At 40.2% G+C, this 20,860-nt stretch overlaps 3 protein-coding genes across 5 annotated transcripts in view; 1 reads left to right on the top strand and 2 right to left on the bottom strand.

Annotated features, from left to right (window-relative positions):
• Positions 1 to 1,446: 1,446 nt before the first annotated feature.
• LOC112237156 (OX-2 membrane glycoprotein) lies at positions 1,447 to 7,425 on the bottom strand. 2 transcript variants are annotated; one of them, XM_042318174.1, is made up of 10 exons: positions 7,242 to 7,423; positions 5,883 to 6,221; positions 5,276 to 5,581; positions 3,369 to 3,466; positions 3,204 to 3,263; positions 2,979 to 3,038; positions 2,410 to 2,439; positions 2,217 to 2,279; positions 1,967 to 2,005; positions 1,447 to 1,872 (listed from the first exon to the last, which is right to left on the bottom strand). In XM_042318174.1, the coding sequence occupies exons 1-4, from the start codon at positions 7,291 to 7,293 to the stop codon at positions 3,393 to 3,395; spliced, it is 771 nt and encodes a 256-aa protein (XP_042174108.1). In that variant the 5' UTR covers positions 7,294 to 7,423; the 3' UTR covers positions 1,447 to 1,872; positions 1,967 to 2,005; positions 2,217 to 2,279; positions 2,410 to 2,439; positions 2,979 to 3,038; positions 3,204 to 3,263; positions 3,369 to 3,392. The 2 variants fall into 2 exon arrangements, with proteins under 2 accessions (XP_042174108.1, XP_042174109.1); XM_042318175.1 differs by lacking the exon at positions 3,204 to 3,263 and having other exon boundaries at positions 7,242 to 7,425.
• A 4,546-nt stretch (positions 7,426 to 11,971) lies between these two features.
• Positions 11,972 to 16,357, bottom strand: LOC112237157 (OX-2 membrane glycoprotein-like). 2 transcript variants are annotated; one of them, XM_042318142.1, is made up of 6 exons: positions 16,049 to 16,357; positions 15,540 to 15,881; positions 14,511 to 14,600; positions 14,274 to 14,378; positions 13,452 to 13,550; positions 11,972 to 13,240 (listed from the first exon to the last, which is right to left on the bottom strand). In XM_042318142.1, the coding sequence occupies exons 1-6, from the start codon at positions 16,086 to 16,088 to the stop codon at positions 13,176 to 13,178; spliced, it is 741 nt and encodes a 246-aa protein (XP_042174076.1). In that variant the 5' UTR covers positions 16,089 to 16,357; the 3' UTR covers positions 11,972 to 13,175. The 2 variants fall into 2 exon arrangements, with proteins under 2 accessions (XP_042174076.1, XP_042174075.1); XM_042318141.1 differs by having other exon boundaries at positions 14,274 to 14,600; positions 16,049 to 16,353.
• The window catches only part of LOC112218014 (aspartyl aminopeptidase), a 25,663-nt gene continuing 20,617 nt past the window's right edge, over positions 15,815 to 20,860 (top strand). The window contains exon 1 of the mRNA XM_042318140.1: positions 15,815 to 15,909. The gene's annotated coding sequence lies outside the window, so the exon portion shown is untranslated. The remainder of the gene's footprint in view (positions 15,910 to 20,860) is intronic.

Below are 20,860 nucleotides of genomic sequence, written 5' to 3'. Positions count from 1 at the left end.
ACATAATATTTGATCTCTCTCAGAATCCCCTGTGCAAGGGGACCCAGTCAAAGCAGCATCACTTTGGTTTGATTGAGATTTATTTTGTTCCTCTGAGTAAATACTCCACATCTGTAGTCGGTCTGAGCAGGCAGTGTTGGGTCAACGTTTGGTTCTGCAGTTGGTCAGTATGTGTGGAAGTGTATCCAGACTTGCTCTGCTTCTGGTGCTGTGGGGTCTATGCACAGCTAATGACGGTAAGAGAGATATTGCATGATCTATTTCATTTGTACCCTAAGTACAGGGTAACAATGAGTAATTACAGTACTTGTTACACTACTTACAGGAGTTAGGCCTACACAGTAATTGTTCATTACAGTTTTAATAGTCATTAAGAATAAACTGTCCTTTTCACTTTCCTACCTTTTAGCTTCATGATCAATCAAACCTATCATATGAAAAAAATACTCTCAGAATCTGCTTCTCTTCCTGTTTGCAGACTCAAGTGAAAACGTTGGGAACAGGAGGAGCAGCAGTTCCTCTAATCTGCCACAACCAAACACTGAGTTACATTACTCAAATGATATGTTATTTAAATAGAGTGAAGAGGGATGAGTGTCCTGTGTCATATTGATCTGACCCAAAACGTCCAGACAGCACTTGTGACCCCAGAGTCACACTACAGCTAGAGAGTGGCAGAATGTTTCTACACATCACCAACATACAGCCATTTGCTGAAGGGAACTACACCTGTCAGTCTTCACATTATGGAGGAACACATCTTTTGCATTTCAGTATTTCTGTCAAAGGTAAGTGTTTGGAGTTTTTCCTGGTTATAGAGCTCTCCAGCTTGTAGTCCTAAAAACTGAAAATGAGTTACCTCTGATTCGTTCAGACCTTCCCATGGGGGAAATGAGTTACCTCTGATTCATTCAGACCTTCCCATGGGGAAAATTAGTTACCTCTGGTTCGTTCAGCCCTTTCTATGGGAAAAATTAATGGAGAAAGAATAGGGTTTTGGAATAAACGCTGAAAATAAGGTCAGAGGTTAACACAGGCTTAGGATATCTTATACGTTTTGGTCTATGAGATACTATCAGTCAGTTAACATGACCAAGGAGTTAGTGAGACTTACTTATGTCCTCTGTATGGGGTAAAACAATCTGGCACACTGACTATCACATCCATGTTTCAAAAGTCTTTAAAGTAAACAGACCAGGGTGTGATGTGTTCTGCCTCTTCATGAGACATCAGAGAGTCAGCTGCAAAACTACAGTATCAAACCCGTTTCTCTACGACCTCTCTCCCTAAAATTATATTTATGCGACCCCTAGTGGCACTTGTTTGTAACTTCGGTTGGTCTCTTGAGTGTTAGAAGAATCAAAGACAATTCATTTTTTAAGCATTCCCAGCAGCAGATTTATGACACACTGTATAACAAGCTGATGTCACAACATACACTACAACGTTGTTTAAAATTGTATTGATAAAAGTAGAAAACAAACACACACAACCAAGGACAGTACAACATTGTGTATCATAAAAAACATTTGATTTATAAAGACTGAAGAAAGAAAACCACACACACCATGAAAGTAGTCGACATTATGACATTGTGTAGGTTATAATATCACCACACTTGATTTATAAATAAGTGAAGAATAAAACCACAAACAAGTCTAGTGTGGATTTATCATGTTTCATCATTAACCAACTATAAAATATATTTACATACAGACTGTATTTAGATATACAACAACCAGCAGGCCTATGTGTGTCAGCCATTCAGTCCACTATTCAGTACCCACAATGCCTATGGATAGAAACCGAACCACACAGATGTGTGAGGCAGTATGGTAAGTCCCTCAGTTCTCGTCACCCTCTAAAAGTTTCCTAAGAAAGATACAACAGAATGGCATAGATATTTATTAAAAAATATATACTTCTGACTGCATCTTTGTAATTATTTGTAATGATTTCAGCTCACCTTCTACATTGCAGGTCATCTGGTCTCTCAGGAGATATTCTGCATAAAAGAAGGTCATTTAAATATCGACTGAATGGAGTATACTATATTAGTGATGTGAGTAACATAACAACAATGCAGCAAATGCAACTAATTTGCATGTATGCAGTCACCATGACTACCACCTCAAAACATAATTCCAGGGCTTCTCGTTCAATGAGAGAATACGGTATAAAACACCCGCCCAAAAAACAAGAGGACTTAAACCTACTTCTTTACAACACCTTGTGCTTGTTGCATCATACGCTTGGCTGAGGAGCTGAGGGAGTCTAACCTGAAATACAAAAAGTACATTTTTGAGTAATGTTTGAATTTTGGGGTTATTGTAACCCATTTTAACATTCACAATCATCTGTTTCAAGCATTCTACCAGGACGATCAAATAAAGTTGTACAAATACTCACATTTTGAATGGACTGGAGATTGGTGTGGTCCTGAAAGAAATGAACATGGTCAATGTATTGATAAGAACCATATTATCTATGGAAACAGCCAGTCAGTGCCGTTTCTAGGCTTAAGTGACGTGAGCGGTTGCTTAGGGCCCCACAGCCACTAGGGGGCCCCCAACCAAAACAATGTTTTTATATACAGTAAATATCATATGTTTTAGGAAGTCAGTCGGGGTCTCAACATACTGTTGAATTGCAGGACAATAACTTTTAAGCTGCCAAGAGGAAGGGCAAAAAGCTAGAAACGGCCCTGCAGACAGTGATGTAAACACTGACATAATAAACATGACCACTCTTTGATTAAAGAAATACACATCTTTCCCAAGTTGAGAGAATATCTAGTGCATTAGTGACATGATGAGTCACAAAGCAGAACAGTTATCAACATGCAGCAGAGTACATGATGCTGTCACCATGACTACTCTATGACCACCACAGAAGTACATCATTCTTCTGTAAAGTTTATTCTTCCCTGTTTCAAGCACTTTATAAAGATAATGAAATAAAGTTGTAAAACTATTCACATTCGTGATGGAGTGAAGGTTTGTGTGTCCCTGGTTGGTGGACTGGAGGTTGGCGTTTCCCTGAAATGAATAAAACATGTCAATGTACTGACAAGAGCACACAAGTTTTTTTTTACCTGTGTGGCAGAGATTTTTTAACAAATATATTAGCATGTTTTAGGTTTTCTTTCAAATAGATTTGATGGACCTATTGACCCCTTACAGGTTCTTTAGAATGAGTCTCACCATTCAGTTGTCGTCTTTGTTGGAGTCCTGATGAATTCTGGGTCAGACACGGGGGATTTTCTGTACATCAAATTAGAGATCAACTGGTAAACAACTGGCAGTCAAATCACATATTAAATTCATAGTAACTGTTTTTTTGTTTCAAGGTAATATTTGTATCTCTACCTGGATGAGGTATCTTTTCTCCTCTTAAGAAACCAAAGTATTACACAGATTCCAGCAATGAGACACATTGAACCCATCACTGCAGCCATCCACTGTACCTGTGAATGAGAGAGATGACAAGAGAAGTCAGAGGTCAACTTCCCAGGTACACTACACCAAAGCCTCATACATGTACAGTCGTGGCCAAAGGTTTTGAGAATGACACAAATATACATTTTCACAAGTCTGCTGCCTCAGTGTCTTTAGATATTTTTGTCAGATGTTACTATGGAATACTGAAGTATAATTACAAGCATTTCAGAAGTGCCAAAGGCTTTTATTGACAATTACATGAAGTTGATGTCAATATTTGCAGTGTTGACCCTACTTTTTCAAGACCTCTGCAATCCACCCTGGCATGCTGTCAATTAACTTCTGGGCCACATCCTGACTGATGGCAGCCCATTCTTGCATAATCAATGCTTGGAGTTTGTCAGAATTTGTGGGTTTTTGTTTGTCCACCCGCCTGTTGAAGATTGACCACAAGTTCTCAATGGGATTAAGGTCTGGGGAGTTTCCTGGCCACGGACCCAAAATATTGATGTGTTGTTCCCCGAGCCACTTAGTTATCACTTTTGCCTTATGGCAAGGTGCTCCATCATGCTAGAAAAGGCATTGTTCGTCACCAAACTGTTCCTGGATGGTTGGGAGAAGTTGCTCTCGGAGGATGTGTTGGTACCATTATTTATTCATGGCTGTGTTCTTAGGCAAAATTGTGAGTGAGCCCACTCCCTTGGCTGAGAAGCAACCCCACACATGAATGGTCTCAGAATGCTTTACTGTTGGCATGACACAGGACTGATGGTAGTGCTCAACTTGTCTTCTCCGGATGAGAGAAAATGACTTTACCCCAGTCCTCAGCAATCCAATCCCTGTACCTTTTGCAGAATATCAGTCTGTCTCTGATGTTTTTCCTGGAGAGAAATGTCTTCTTTGCTACCCTTCTTGACACCAGGCCATCCTCCAAAAGTCTTTGCCTCACTGTGAGTGCAGATGCACTCACACTTGCCTGCTGCCATTCCTGTGCCCCGATCCCGCAGCTGAATCAACTTTAGGAGACAGTCCTAGCGCTTGCTGGACTTTCTTGGGCGCCCTGAAGCCTTCTTCACAACAATTGAACCGCTCTCCTTGCAGTTCTTGATGATCCAATAAAAGGTTGATTTAGGTGCAATCTTACTGGCAGCAAAATCCTTGCCTGTGAAGCCCTTTTTGTGCAAAGCAATGATGACGGCACGTGTTTCCTTGCAGGTAACCATGGTAGACAGAGGAAGAACGAATGATTCCAAGCACCACCCTCCTTTTGAAGCTTCCAGTCTGTTATTCAAACTCAATCAGCATGACAGAGTGATCTCCAGCCTTGTCCACGTCAACACTCACACCTGTGTTAACGAGAGAATCACTGACATGATGTCAGCTGGTCCTTTTGTGGCAGGGCTGAAATACAGTGGAAATGGCAAATAGCGACTTTGCAATTAATTAAAATTCATCTGATCACTCTTCATAACATTCTGGAGTATATGCAAATTGCCATAACACAGAGGCAGCAGACTTTGTGAAAATTAATATTTGTGTCATTCTCAAAACTTTTGGCCACGACTCTAAATATGGCTCTGCACTACACCTGAAAGTTGAATAGTAAAAGAGCCAGTCAATAGGTTGATTATGACCTGTCATTATTAGAATAACAACCACTGATCCTGTCATCATCAGAGACCTGAGATTGACCTAGCACAGAAATACACAGGCAGTACTTCATCGTGAACACAGAAAGTACATCATCATGAACACAGGCCCTAAATCACCATGACATCATGTTCCTGATCATGTCAATATATATTATGGTGGTATTAACCCTAACCATTTCTCACCTGCAAATGAAGCTTGATCCCTAGTTGGAATCACCATGGAAACATCCTTGACGGCCCCAACGGATGATGCTACACACCCAACCCTGGTGTCTTTGTCAGGTAGACTGGACGCTGCCACCATGGCAGTTATGGTGACAGTGACTGTTTCATTGGGATGGGTGACGTCAGCCATGGTGGATTTGTCTAGACAGATGTTTTCTATGTGGTCCCAGGTTATTGTAGGAGCAGGTCGTCCAGTAGCAGAACAGGACAGAGTGGTGTGACTGTTGTTGGTTTGTGTGATGAGGAGTGAGGGTCCATACAGCTCTATAGGAAAACAACAGACACAGGTCACAGTGAATGTAAATACTATTATGTATTCATGTACATCAAGGTCAAATGGATGCATGATGATTTGAGGGAATTGTTCCTGGGTTAATCATTTACACACAGGTCAAGGTAGAACAATGGATTTGGAGGCATTGGAGGCCATTGTTCCTGTTTTAAAGGGACATAACATTGTTTTAAGACGTCAAAAGTAGTCTAATGTTAAAGTGAATTCACATTATACAATTTGGATTATAGAGTGTAATGTCCCTTAAACCCCTCCTTAGTTATCATATATTACCATTAATTTGGAGGCAGGTCCTGCCACTGATAGCTCCCTCTGGATAGGCGTTAAACAGACACTTGTAGCAGGACTCGTCTCCTCTTGACACTCCTCTGATGACAATAGAGCAGTTCTGCAGTCCCTCGTCTTCAAACTCCACGTTCCTCTGAAAAGGTGGGTTGACTACTGGTCCAAATCGTTTGTTGTAGGTGGCCACATTTTCAGTCGCCCCTGGTGTCACTTTCTGCCAGGTGACTTGAAGCACATCTTTGGGTTTCATGAGCCTGCAGCTGAAGTGAGCATCCTCTCCAAGGGTTGCTATGACAACCTGCTGTGTTCTCACCAGCTGAGAGAGCCCTGCATGAAGATAGTTACAGCCTGTTTAGTACACACATCTAATACAGCACTACATTTTAGCAACCTGCAGTGAACACTGTGAAGGGATAAGACAACTGCATAAATAAATTTAAAGGTATACGCAGTGTTGCATCAATAATTTCAATTCCCATTCTGTATGTTTGTACATTTCAAAGGACTCTTGGAAGACTAGCCCTTGGTGGGCTAAAATAAATCCTATCAAATGTAATGCTGGAATATGTAACTTTTTGGGCAACCTGACCAAATTCACAAAGAAATTAATTTATAGAAATTATATATCTGTCATTCTCATTGACAGCAAGTCTAAGAAGTGGTAGATCTGTTTTATGTGAGCTATTTCTATGCTTCCAGTTTTGTTGCAGCTGAAAGTACAATATTTTGGGGGGTTTTGGAAAATATATTTCACAGTGTTTTAGATGGTACAATGATTCTCTACACTAAGCATGGATGGTTTTGTCACATAAACTGAAATTAGGCAAACTACTAGACTTTTTGTTAATAAGACACATGTATTTTGAGCCAAGACAGTATTTTAAGCTGAGAGTTTCAGCAAACTCAGGTTTTTTGATTCATCTCAAATTGAGTAAAAATCATTGGCTCAGTGAAGTATTTCATGTCAGCTAAAGAATCCCCCCAATTCAAATGTCCAGGAAACTGGGATATTTAGGCTCCATGGACTTTTTATAAGTTGCATGTTTTACAGCATAGAACAGGAAGATGCTGATGTTTGTATACTGATGGTTACTGGACTGGCTATTCACCAGTTAAAAAGACACCTTAGCTTCAATAATGTTCAAAATATAATACTTTTTATTGAATTAAATGTATTCCTTTAAGGACTATCTGCAGTTACAACTTATGCATCATGCACCTATAAGTGTAGTGTAGTTTTCTCCATCTCATAATGAAACGCAACTCTGAAATTGATAATACTGTATAACTTACATTTAAGACCTACAGACCTATCATGTATTTCATATGAACACAGATGTAACTCACCCTCAGGAAGGAATAGCAGCAGAAGAGTAAGGTAACTTTTAACACGAGCCATGGCAGCAATGTGTGGCCAGGTGAGGCAAGGTGATGTAAATGGACCTCTGGATAATGTGTGGCAAAGTAGTATTTCATACTAGAAACCGTTTTCAAATGAAGCATTGTGGGAGGCATGGTAACGTAGTCCGTTGGATAGTTTAAATACTAACACGCTCTGTTGTTTTAGTTTAAAAACTAACAAGAAACCTTGTTGGCCAATTTTGTGTTGTGAGCTCCTCCCACAGAGAAAAGGACAGTTGCTAGTCTCTCCACAACTCCTCCTCTAGTGAAAGTGAAAGTAAACACAGAACAGTATCAGGAAAACACCGGTGAACACAGTATCAGGAAAACACCGGTGAACACAGTATCAGGAAAACACCGGTGAACACAGTATCAGGAAAACACCGGTGAACACAGTATCAGGAAAACACCGGTGAACACAGTATCAGGAAAACACCGGTGAACACAGTATCAGGAAAACACCGTCGCAAGGTTGGAGGTAATAACATTATGTATCATCAAGCTAAGTGAATCTAATGGTGAGATTAACTTAACCTATATGAAGGTTTTCTCGTGTGTGTGTGTCAGTACCATTGCTTGCTCAAACATGTAGCTGTGAAGTAAGTCTCTCCCTACAGCCGTTTGATTGGCCCAGCAAATTGAGTGTGAAATCAAAGATAAGGGTGGCCTCTGAACTATGCTCCACACAGCAAGCAGATTTGATTTGTACGAATATGATACATGTGCAGCCAGCATGCACAACCAAGTGTGTGTGGGAAAGACATGTAAGATATTCATGTGTCAAGGGGAAATGGACTAGCCTGAGTACCAGTCTCTAGCTAACATTCAATGTTTTATAAGAAACATTAATGCATTAAATTCCGAATTGTTTGCAGTCAATTTACACACAGCTTGACTCACTGCAAGGCCAGCCTCTCCCATCTCCTCATTGTTTTTCAGGAGAATATATTTTTTATTTAACTAGGCAAGTCAGTTAAGAACAAATTCTTATTTACAATGACGGCCTTATTCAGGGGCAGAACGACAGATTTTTACATTGTCAGCTCGGGGATTCGATCTAATCAATTTGCTAGATCGAATCCCCGAGCTGACAATGTAAAAATCTGTCGTTCTGCCCCTGAATAAGGCCGTCATTGTAAATAAGAATTTGTTCTTAACTGACTTGGAGGGCTGAGTGTCCGCAGGTTTTTGTTTTAATTAAGACCTAGACAACCAGATCGAATAGACAACCAAGTGAGGCGAGTTCCTTACTAATTAGTGACCTTCATCCATAAATCAAGTGCGAGGGTGGAGCGAAGTCCGGCAGACACTCGGCCTCCGTGGAATGAGATTGTAAAAATGTCACGCCTGACCTTAGATATCTCTGTTTTTCTATATATATTGGTTAGGTCAGGGTGTGACTAGGGTGGGTACTCTCGTTTTTTGTATGTTTAGGGGCTTTTGTATGTCTAGTTTTTTTTGTATATCTAGGTTTTTTTGTATGTCTTGACTATGTGTAGTTGCCTGTCAGCACTATATTGTATAGCGTCACGGTTTGTTTGTTATTTTGCTCGCTGTTCATTCTTTTAATAAAGAGAATATGCACATACCACGCTGCGCCTTGGTCTCCTTCATACGGCGACCGTGACAGAAGATCCCACCACCTAAGGACCAAGTAGCGTGGGCAGGAGGAATGGACCTGGGAGGAGATTTTGGATGAAGCAGGACCCTGGACGCAGGCTGGGGAGTTTCGCCGGCCGAGGGAGGAAATTGAGGCAGCGAAAGCAGAACAGCGACGTTACGAGGAGTATTACCAACGAGGCAAGCACGAGAGGCAGCCCCAAAATATTTTTGAGGGGTGGCACACGGGGAGATTGGCAGAGTCTGGGTTTAGACCTGAGGAGCGTGTGACTGGTCAGGCACCGTGTTATGCAGTGATGCGCACGGTGTCTTCTGTTTGCATTCATAGCCCGGTGCGCTCTGTTCCAGCTCCCCGCATTTGCCGCGCTAGAGTGGGCATCCAGCCAGGACGGGTTGTGCCGGCTCAGCGCTCCTGGTCTCCAGTACACCTCTTCGGACCAGGATATCCTGCGCCGGCTTTACACGCTGCATCTCCAGTGCGCCTCCACAGTCCAGTACGTCCTGTGCCTCTTCTTCTCTTCTCTCACCAGCCCGGTACCACCAGTGCCAGCACCACGCATCAGGCCTCCAGTGCGCCTCCTCAGTCCGGGGCCTCCGGTGACGGTCCCCAGTCCGGGGCCTCCGGCGATGATCCACGGTCCGGTTCCACAAAAGCGTGAGGGGGGGCTGCGTCCAGAACCGGAGCCGCCACCGAGGGTAGATGCCCACCCGGACCCTCCCCTATAGGTTCAGGTTTGCGGCCGGGAGTCCGCACCTTTGGGGGGGTACTGTCACGCCCTGACCTTAGATATGTTTTTCTATATATTTTGGTTAGGTCAGGGTGTGACTAGGGTGGGTACTCTAGTTTTTTGTATGTCTAGGGTTTTTGTAGGTCTAGGGGTTTTGTATATCTATGTTGGCCTGATATGGTTCCCAATCAGAGACAGCTGTTTATCGTTGTCTCTGATTGGGGATCATATTTAGGTAGCCCTTTTTCACACTTTCGGGTGTGGGATCTTGACAATGTAATTGCCTGTCAGCACTATTGTATAGCTTCATATTTCTTTTGTTAGTTTGTTCGGTGTTCAGTCTTTTTAATAAAGAGTGTGCACACACCACGCTGCGCCTTGGTCTCCTTCATACGACAATCGTGACAAAAAAAGCACTACATTTCATGAAGAAAAGCAATAGTATCAGCAATATTGTGTACATTCAGAAAACAATTCTGACAAATGCAGTATATCATGCATAAAACTAATTAGCTCACCTTTTAGAAATGACTAGACTATTAGTATAATACACAGGTAGCTGTAGTGTGCAGGAGACATGGTGAAACTGAGTTATATTAGTCACGAGAGGGACTTTTCCTCTGTGTCCAACCAACATGAGGTTGGATCACATATGGCCCCTCCCCATACACCAGGCTAAAAGTAAACTCAGCTGGTGAGACTTTAAAAAATTTTTTAAACAGTGTAAGCCAGTGTCAGAACCATTGTTTTACCAGTTTTAGTTGAGAAGGTTAAAGGAACTCTTCTCATGACTTAAAACAAAGGAGCTAAAATATTACACACACACAGCCAAGTGAGCTTGGCGCAGAGCTATAACAACCTACCCCTGATTTGAAATGGTGATGTTACTGTAAACAGAGCTATAACAACCTACCCCTGATTTGAAATGGTGATGTTACTGTAAACAGAGCTATAACAATCTACCCCTGATTTGAAATGGTGATGTTACTGTAAACAGAGCTATAACAACCTACCCCTGATTTGAAATGGTGATGTTACTGTAAACATGGCTATAACAATCTACCCCTGATTTGAAATGGTGATGTTACTGTAAACAGAGCTACCCCCTGATTTGAAATGGTGATGTTACTGTAAACAGAGCTATAACAACCTACCCCTGATTTGAAATGGTGATGTTACTGTAAACATGGCTATAACAATCTACCCCTGATTTGAAATGGTGATGTTACTGTAAACAGAGCTATAACAACCTACCCCTGATTTGAAATGGTGATGTTACTGTAAACAGAGCTATAACAACCTACCCCTGATTTGAAATGGTGATGTTACTGTAAACAGAGCTATAACAACCTACCCCTGATTTGAAATGGTGATGTTACTGTAAACAGAGCTAGATTTGAAATGGTGATGTTACTGTAAACAGAGCTATAAAACAGAGCTATAACAACCTACCCCTGATTTGAAATGGTGATGTTACTGTAAACAGAGCTATAACAACCTACCCCTGATTTGAAATGGTGATGTTACTGTAAACAGAGCTATAACAACCTACCCCTGATTTGAAATGGTGATGTTACTGTAAACATGGCTATAACAACCTACCCCTGATTTGAAATGGTGATGTTACTGTAAACAGAGCTATAACAATCTACCCCTGATTTGAAATGGTGATGTTACTGTAAACAGAGCTATAACAATCTACCCCTGATTTGAAATGGTGATGTTAAAACAGCTGATTTGAAATGGTGATGTTACTGTAAACAGAGCTATAACAATCTACCCCTGATTTTAAATGGTGATGTTACTGTAAACAGAGCTAAACAATCTACCCCTGATTTTAAATGGTGATGTTACTATAACAATCTACCCCTGATTTTAAATGGTGATGTTACTGTAAACAGAGCTATAACAACCTACCCCTATAACAATGATTTTAAATGGTGATGTTACTGTAAACAGAGCTATAACAATCTACCCCTGATTTGAAATGGTGATGTTACTGTAAACAGAGCTATAACAACCTACCCCTGATTTGAAATGGTGATGTTACTGTAAACAGAGCTATAACAATCTACCCCTGATTTTAAATGGTGATGTTACTGTAAACAGAGCTATAACAACCTACCCCTGATTTGAAATGGTGATGTTACTGTAAACAGAGCTATAACAATCTACCCCTGATTTTAAATGGTGATGTTACTGTAAACAGAGCTATAACAATCTACCCCTGATTTTAAATGGTGATGTTACTGTAAACAAGGTGACAATGGGCAGTTTTTATTTTTTAAATACAGCATATAGTTTTATATCACAGGTGGTAACACAATCCATATAAAGAATGTTTAATAATTAAAAACAATTAAAACATTTTACAGATCAAGCAAGAATAATAGCCTGATTTATAAACAGTGTTAAATCAAGTGGAAATGGAATCGAACACAACAAGCAACATACATTATCAAAACAAATAACAATAGGAACTCAAACAAGATGATATATCAAAGAGCAAAAATGTGCATGATCATCATTATCATCATTAGCATCATTACATCATTATCATCATTACATCAATATCATCATTATCATCATTATCATTATCATCATTACATTCTAAGGTCTTAAATACATTCACACATTACACTGGTATAAAACAGGAAGAACAACACAACTATCTGTGGTTCCACAGATTTATAATAACAATGCACTGTAAACTTGAACAAAAGTGCAACAAGGTCAATCACATTGAAGTGGGTTGAAATAAAATAAATTACTAGGTTATTTAGAACATAAAATAAAAAGATACATCTATTCTACTTGGTGTATGTTATAATAAAGTACAGTCAAACAGTAGGTGGTGCTGTCCTAATAGATGAGGTAACCTAGCCTGACGACTCAAACTAAATTCTTCCACTGCTTTGTCCTTTCACCACATACGTTAGTCTGAATATGGGTAGGGATATTATTGAAGTCGTTTGTGGTGACGAGGGGCACGACGGGCGTTGTACAAAACAATGTCTCCAGCGATTGGATTGTCTCTAAGTAATCACAGTAACAGCCAATGATGAATTTTCAAACCCCTGTTTAACCCACATGTGTTCTAGCTGTGACTCAACCCATCGTTACTGGACAAATCAGATGGCCCAGAATGTGTTGGCATTCGGTGAAAAGCTGGGGAGGTACTCAAATCCAGACTCATTGCGAAGAAGAAACTAATGTCCTTTGGCGTAACATTTGGCTGGAGCAAGGAGTTTGGGTAGCCAGGCAACAAGTAACCTACCTCATATCACAACACTCACCTACAAGAGGTCTTCAATCTCTCAAACCTAAAAGTGCCATTTCAGTACCTCTAAACAGCATTAACCATATCATGGCTTGTATAATGTATGTGTTAATTAGCTTATTTATGACTGTGTAAGAATGATTCAACAAGGTTCAACATCCAGGCTCAGTAACAACAGGTGCTCCAGTCCTCAACAAAAACAGCGGTCAGCTACAGTGCATATAAGCACGGGCAGCAACAACAGACAGATGTTTACACAATGCTCCTAAGACGGTCCTGCTCGTCTGCTGTGGTTGCCAACGCTGCTTGCCTGCAACCTGCCAGATAGAATGTGAAGGTTACTATACTGTACTACAGTGAATCTAAAAGGACATTATCCCTAAACATTCCGGAGCGCTAAGGCTTGCGTTGCTCAGTTTATTTGATAAAAGACAGAACCATATATAGAGTTGATGACTCAATTCATTCCACTTGTCTTACTAAGACGATTAAAATAAAGATATTACAGATAATCTTGTGTGGACTCACCTTTTTTCTTTTGAAGCTCGACACAACCCAAGATGACTAAAAGCGAAATGATTAGGAACACTGGAACGGCAACCACCCACGGGGATGTCCTCTTGTCATCTGGAGGGTGAAACATGAAACTCCAGTGAGCATGTGTTTGGAGAGACAGCATTTACTCCGAAGAGAAAAACAAGGAATTTTACACCCTTCCTTTTTTAATGCATTCAGTTTGAATAACATGTTGATATCATGTTCTGTCCCATCTATCCAATCATATCATCCATCACGTAGCTTCCCTGAGGGGCTGGAAACTCCCCAGAACTCAACACAACACTTGACTACAGTGGGATTTTAAAAAGGGAGTGACTCGTGATGCTTTGCCATGGTGGTCAATATTAAACCCAACTGGTGAGATAAGATTACTAACAGCACTAATAGCATCACAACATTAGCGTCTTGGAACCAGCCTGAAATCGCTACGTTCTGTTTTCAGGAAACAGAATGTTGCACTATTGCACGATGATGCTGGTCACAAGGCCATCACGACATGCCCCTGGGGATGATATAGCCTGTTAAATAGAACGCCAAATTCATGTATCCAAATGTAAATGTTTACTATTAACATCAAGAATTTGGCAAACTATTTAACAGGCTATATCATCCCCAGGGGCATGTCGTGATAGCCTTGTGACCAGCATCATCGTGCAATAGTGCAACATTCTGGCTAAGGATATAAGGCTAAGGATGATGTTGTTTTCACAATGTTTTCAAGTTGGACCGTTCTATTCTGACACGCTAAAAGAGTATGGTTTAGAAGTATATAATACGTCAACATTTACGTACCCTTTTCAACCTCCCTCTCTCCAGGGAGAATAGGAAGCAGGACCCGCTCGTGTCTCTGTGTCCTCATCCCATTGTTTACGATACAGTCCACGTATCCCCCGGAGCCTGGCAACAGTTGGAGGGTGATGTTGCTATTGGCTGTGACAGTTTGGTCTTTGTTAATGACAGTCCAGTTGTTAGGTGTCTTTATGAGTGCTGCAGCAGATAGGTTCCATTGGATCCAAGGTGCTGGTTTACCTGTGGCAGAGCAGCTGACCACAACCTCCATGTCTGCTTTAGGTTCAGTGCTGGGGACTTTATGCATTGTGGCTCTCACTTCAGATACACCTTTGAATAGATGAAACAGGGAATATTAGATCATGTTGAGTTTATTTATATGACTTATTTTACCAGACAGATCAATTAAGAATAGAGCTTTCAAAATATGTATCATGTTTTTATATATGTTTTGACACCAGCAAATGTCCCTTATTAATGCAGCAGAGTTCATGGTCGTTCAGACAGTTTTGGGAAATCCTGCCAGTGATGTAACAATGCCAATATGGTGATTTTATAGTTGAAGTTAGCTGGTGTTCTTAACTATAGTGTTTCTATTCCCCCAATAAAACCCCTAATAAACTGCCCATACTGTATTATTCAGATATCATTCCTTAGCAAATGTCCTGCTGTAAAGGCTGACTAAAGGATTATTCTATATTTAGCGAAGCACCAGATGTAAGGACCTTTATATTACATGTATTGGGGGTTTTGCTTATAAATGTATTAGTTTAGCATCTACAGTACATTCGTAAAGTAGTCAAACCTCTTCCATTTTTCCACATTTAGTTACCTTACAGGCTTATTATAAAATGTATAAAATAAATACATGTTTAGACATTTTTGCAAATCTTTTTTTTTTTTTAAGTACTACATTTGAGGCTGTAATGTAACAAAATGTGAAAAAAAGTAAAGGGGTCTGAATACTATCTGAATCTACTTTATGTATTGCTTATGAAGTCTTTATGAATACTCGATAAGAGTGTTTCCCAAAAAATATAATCTCCAAGGATACTCCCAGTGACTTCCACTTCTATACCAGCACACCTGATTCAACTAGGTCTAATCAAGGGCTGAATAATTAGTTGACCAGGTGTGCTTGTACCTGTGCTGACCTACGATTATTATTTGGAGTTACAATATCACTTACATTAAAATGTTGTAACTTCAACTGAATAGAGAACAATAGAGGAACGCCCTAAAACTGTTATTATTCAGTGCATTAAATACCTTGAACGGTAAGACACGTCTGCTTGCGTCTTGATCCACTCGGGTAAACATTGAAGGAACAAATATAGCAGGCTTCGTCTGCCCATGTTACGTTTTTCACGGTAATAGACGTCGAGTTGAGAGATGCTTCCGTGAAAACCACCTTGCCTCGGTGCGGGTCTATGATTTGAGCTCCAAACCGCTTGCTGTAGGTGGCCAGATTCTCCACCGAGTCGTCTTTGAACAGCCTCTGCCAGGTGACTTGCAGCACACCTGTCGGGTCCGCATGGGTGCAGGTATATGATGCGTCGGCATTGAAGTCAACCCTGGTGTCTCCTCTAGATACGACGTTGACAGAGACCGCTACAAAAGGAAGAAGGCAAGTTAACAGGTAAATAAATAAAACAAGTTTAGCCTACATACAAAATAATCAATAACCTGTTAAACGTGGGAAATGTTGTTTACCTAACCCATCTCATCTTATATGAGCAGAATCAACCCCTAGTCAGAAGCCATGGAAAACAATTTACCTTCAGAGAGCAAGCATAAGAGAACGAGAAAAGTATTCATTCTCAGCTGGTGAATGTTGACTTAAGCTCATGGTTTTGTTTCTCACGTTGGACCATAATATATTGATTCTTTAGTTGCACGTGAAGTGAGTCAGATTCAACGAAAGTTAAAAATAATGTTTTTGGAAAGCCCTTAAATTGTTGAGGGGGTATCGAGTAGCCTAGTTCCCCAGTGGTTCCCGGCCGTAGCCAATTACAATGTGACATCTACTGTAAAATACGTGACAAGGAAGAAGGAACTGTTAGTTTTTTGTTTTAGTTTTTTTTGTGGTGCACATTAGGCTGAAGCTGAATGACGTCATTGCGACAAAATAAACGCGGAAATGTATTTATTTTGACGTAACATTTTTTTGGGTTCACATGCTCTGTGCCGAACTAAAATACAATGTAGAGGTCACCACATCAAAGGTATCGAAAGGCTACTGTAACCACAGCCAGTTCCAAACCAATTGGCTGCTAATGCTCCATCCCAGAAACTAAACATGCCTACACTAACTGCACTTGATGAACATAGCATAGCATACATTTCAGTCAATCTACAGTACCAGTCAAAAGTCTGGACACACCTACTCATTCAAGGGTTTTTCTTTATTTTTACTAGTTTCTACGTTTTAGAATAGTAGTGAAGACATCAAAACGATGAAGTAACACATATGGAATCATGTAGTAACCATAAGTGTTAAACAAATCAAAATATATTTAGATTTTTCAAAGTAGCCACCCTTTTGCCTTTGACCGCTTTGCACACTCTTGGCATTCTCTCAACTAGCTTCACCTGGAATGCTTTTCCAACTATCTTGAAGGAGTTCCCACATATGCTGAGCACTTGTTGGCTGCTTTTCCTGCAGTCCAATTCATCCCAAACCATCTCAAATCAAATCAAATCAAATTTATTTATATAGCCCTTCGTACATCAGCTGATATCTCAAAGTGCTGTACAGAAACCCAGCCTAAAACCCCAAACAGCAAGCAATGCAGGTGTAGAAGCACGGTGGCTAGGAAAAACTCCCTAGAAAGGCCAAAACCTAGGAAGAAACCTAGAGAGGAACCAGGCTATGTGGGGTGGCCAGTCCTCTTCTGGCTGTGCCGGGTGGAGATTATAACAGAACATGGCCAAGATGTTCAAATGTTCATAAATGACCAGCATGGTCGAATAATAATAAGGCAGAACAGTTGAAACTGGAGCAGCAGCACAGTCAGGTGGAAGTTGAAACTGGAGCAGCAGCAATTGGGTAGACCAATCTCAATTGGGTAGAGGTTGGGTGATTGTGGAGGCCATCTGATGCAGCACTCCATCACTCTACTTCTTGGTCAAATAGCCCTTACACAGCCTGGAGGTGTGTTGGGTCATTGTCCTGTTGAAAAACAAATGATAGTCCCACTAAGCGCAAACCAGATGGGATGGTGTATCGCTGCAGAATGCTGTGGTAGCCATGCTGGTTAAGTGTGCCTTGAATTCTAAATAAATGACAGACAGTGTCACACCTCCATGCTTCACGGTGGGAACCACACATGTGGAGATCATCCGTTCACCTACTCTGCGTCTCACAAAGATAAGGTGGTTGGAACCAAAAATATAACATTTGGACTCATCAGACCAAAGGACAGATTTCCACCGGTCTAATGTCCAATGCTTGTGTTTCTTGGCCCAAGCAAGTCTCTTCTTATTATTGGTGTCCTTTTGTAGTGATTTCTTTGCAGCAATCTGACCATGAAGGCGTAACTCATGGAGTCTCATCTGAACAGTTGATGTTGAGGTGTGTGTTACTTGAACTCTGTGAAGCATTTATTTGGGCTGCAATTTCTGTGGCTGGTAACTAATGACTTTATCTATGGGTCTTCCTTTCCTGTGGCGGCCCTCATTAGAGCCAGTTTCATCATAGTGATTGAGGGTTTTTGTGATTGCACTTGAAGAAACTTTAAAAGTTCTCAAATTTTCTGGATAGATTGACATCCATGTCTTAAAGTAATGATGGACTGTTGTTTCTCTGAGCTTTTTTGGGCTCTTCTTGCCATAATATGGACTTGGTATTTTATCAAGTAGGGCTATCATCTGTAAACCACACCTACCTTGTCACAAAACAACTGATTGGCTGAAATGCATTAAGAAGGAAAGAAATTCCACAAATTAACTTTTAACAAGGCACACGTGTTAATTCAAATGCATTCCAGGTGACTACCTCATGAAGCTGGTTGAGAGAATGCCAAGAGTGTGCAAAGCTGTCAAGGCAAAGGGAACTACTTTGAAGAACCTCAAATATAAAATATATTGTACACTTTTTTGGTTACTACATGATGTGTCATTTCATAGTTTTGATTTCTTCACCATTATTCTGCAATTTATAAAATAGTAAAAATAAATTTAAACCCTTATATTGAGTAGGTTTCCAAACTTTTGACTGGTACTGTACAAAAACATTTTACAATGTGGGAAATGATGAATCCGTGTTATGGTAATAAGGTGAGCATTCTATGAGTGAGACATTTTCAAGATTTGAAATCTATTACAGTAAGTAGTGTGTCTATCATAGGGGTTCACAGAGTTTCTTCAACATGCTTCTCACATTAAGTGCTGTTCTGGTAATTGTGTCAGTAGGAAGTTCCCAGATTCTCATCCTGGTGGTTGCTGGTCTTCATTGTTAGTCTGGTGTTATGGGTTGTGGAATTTCCTCTTCCTAGGAGATGTGTAGTGAGTGACTGTGTCTGAATGTCATAGCAAAAGGGGAAGTCCACTGCCCCAGTAGGTAGAAAACACTAGTTGCATTACACAAGTGAAACTGAAAGCTCTTTAGATACTTATGTGACTTCATTAATTGAAGGTGATGTTAACATCACATTAGTATAACCAGTGGTGTAAAAATACTATCATGTGCTGCTTCAGCAGTTTTTGTGCATATCTGTACTTTTACTTTGCTATTTATTTTTTTGACAACTTTTACTCCACTACATTCCTAAATAAATTGTCCCTGACACCCAAAGGTACTCGTTATATTTTGAATGTTTAGCAGGACAGGAAAATGGTCAAATTCTCGAGAATATCTGACGGACTCACTAAACACACATCTTTTGTTTGTAAATGTTGTCTGGTTTGCTTAATATAAGGAATTATAAATTATTTATACTTTTATTTTAGCTACTTAAGTATATTTTAGCAATTCTATTTACATTTGATACTTAATTATTGTTTTTACCTTTGTTTAACTACGCAAGTCAGTTAAGAACAAATTCTTATTTACAATGAGAGCCTACCCTAAGAACAGTGGGTTAACTGCCTTGTTCAGGGGCAGAACGACAGATTTTTGCCTTGTCAGCTCAGGGATTCGATCCAGCAACCTTTTGGTTACTGGCCCAACGTTCTGATCACTAGGCGACCTGCTGCCCCACTTATTTATATTTAAATTCAAATACTTTTAAACTTTTACTCAAGTAGTAGTTTACTGGTTGACTTTCACTTTTACTTACATTTTTGATTATGGTGTCGTTAAGTATGACAATTGGGTCCACCACTGAGTATAATATAGTTCATTTTATTATCATAATTGGGTTATAATTGTAATGGTACATTTTATTACATCATAAACTGCATGTCCTATTAAAGTATAATCCCATCATTCTGTAATTTGACCATTTACAGTCTAGCTAGGAGCAGCCTTAAGGGTGGCAGGTAGCCTAGCGGTTAAGAGCGTTGGGCCAATAACCGAAAGGTTGCTGGTTCGAATCCCTGAGCCCACTCCAGGGTCGCCATCAATGATGGCTGATCTCCGAGGGTGTCTCGGGGAGTGGCCCAAGAGAAGGCCTGAGTCATGGTTACTGTAGGAAGGAATAAAATGAAAGAGGATCCACTACCGGAGGGTTATTACAATACTCTGGGCCACTCTCCATGGCCTCGGTAGTAACCGAATCCAATTCCAGGAAAGGAGAGCAGTCATAATGATACTTACAGTAGACACTCATTATCAGAAATCACTGTACATTTTGATATCCTGTGATTGTATAAAGGGTATTGGAATGTGTACTAAGAGTTATCTGGTAAAACTGAAAGTAGCCTAGTTTAGAGAGGTGGGCCAGTAACCAGAAGGTTGCTGGTGTAAATCCCATGCCAGACAAAAGAAACTTCTCCAGAGCTTCTGTACTGCAGTGTGTACAGTGTCACAACACTGTAGGGGCTAATTGTGTACATATGTAGTTTTGATAAAAACACTTGACAGGGGAAATTGAGCAAAAAGGTGTGTTCTAATCCCAATATCTGAACCAAACATTTTCATTATATCTTGGGAAGAACCTGTTTAATATTCTGGTTAGCAGTTGTGGTCTTAAATTACTGTGGTGACATTGATGCATGTGACGCTGTCTCACTCAACCAGAGGATGATTCCAGCTGCATCTCAACACTTATGTATCTAAAGTACATAAAAACAGACACAGTGAAAAGACAAAGATGATCATTTCTGAAACACATATTTCTTAACAATTGATGTAGTCTACAGTACAGAATATAGACCATATAAAATATGTTACAAACTCAACGGTAAATCTAAAGTATGGAGATAATTCGGTACAATCAGATGACGCAAGGCTCTTACACAAATATAAAGCATTCACATATGTCATCAGACAGGACACTTTTCTGGAATTTTTACTTCAGAAATGTTGCATCACTATCCGTTCAATAGCACCGTGACAGTCCTTTTTCAAATGCAGCACAGCGACACCTAGTGGAACTGCAGTTTTATTTTCCTTTTTGTTTCTTTAAAAAAAAACAAGAACTAAAATG

The sequence above is a fragment of the Oncorhynchus tshawytscha genome, unplaced genomic scaffold, assembly GCF_018296145.1.
Source record: "Oncorhynchus tshawytscha isolate Ot180627B unplaced genomic scaffold, Otsh_v2.0 Un_contig_3761_pilon_pilon, whole genome shotgun sequence".
NCBI lineage: Eukaryota > Metazoa > Chordata > Actinopteri > Salmoniformes > Salmonidae > Oncorhynchus > Oncorhynchus tshawytscha.
Note: the sequence above shows the minus strand (reverse complement) of the source record. Positions and strands in the feature narration are given on the sequence as shown.

Excerpts from the sequence above, each read along its gene's own strand:
- LOC112237156 (XM_042318175.1), bottom strand. The coding sequence starts at position 7,293 with ATGGCTCGTGTTAAAAGTTACCTTACTCTTCTGCTGCTATTCCTTCCT. Across the intron at positions 6,222-7,241 it reads GCTGCTATTCCTTCCTGAGG|GGCTCTCTCAGCTGGTGAGA; the intron begins GTGAGTTACATC and ends ATCTTCATGCAG. Across the intron at positions 5,582-5,882 it reads GACCTGCCTCCAAATTAATG|AGCTGTATGGACCCTCACTC; the intron begins GTAATATATGAT and ends GTTTTCCTATAG.
- LOC112237157 (XM_042318141.1), bottom strand. The coding sequence starts at position 16,088 with ATGAATACTTTTCTCGTTCTCTTATGCTTGCTCTCTGAAG. Across the intron at positions 14,601-15,539 it reads GACGTGTCTTACCGTTCAAG|GTGTATCTGAAGTGAGAGCC; the intron begins GTATTTAATGCA and ends ATCTATTCAAAG. Across the intron at positions 13,551-14,273 it reads AGAGAGGGAGGTTGAAAAGG|ATGACAAGAGGACATCCCCG; the intron begins GTACGTAAATGT and ends TTCACCCTCCAG.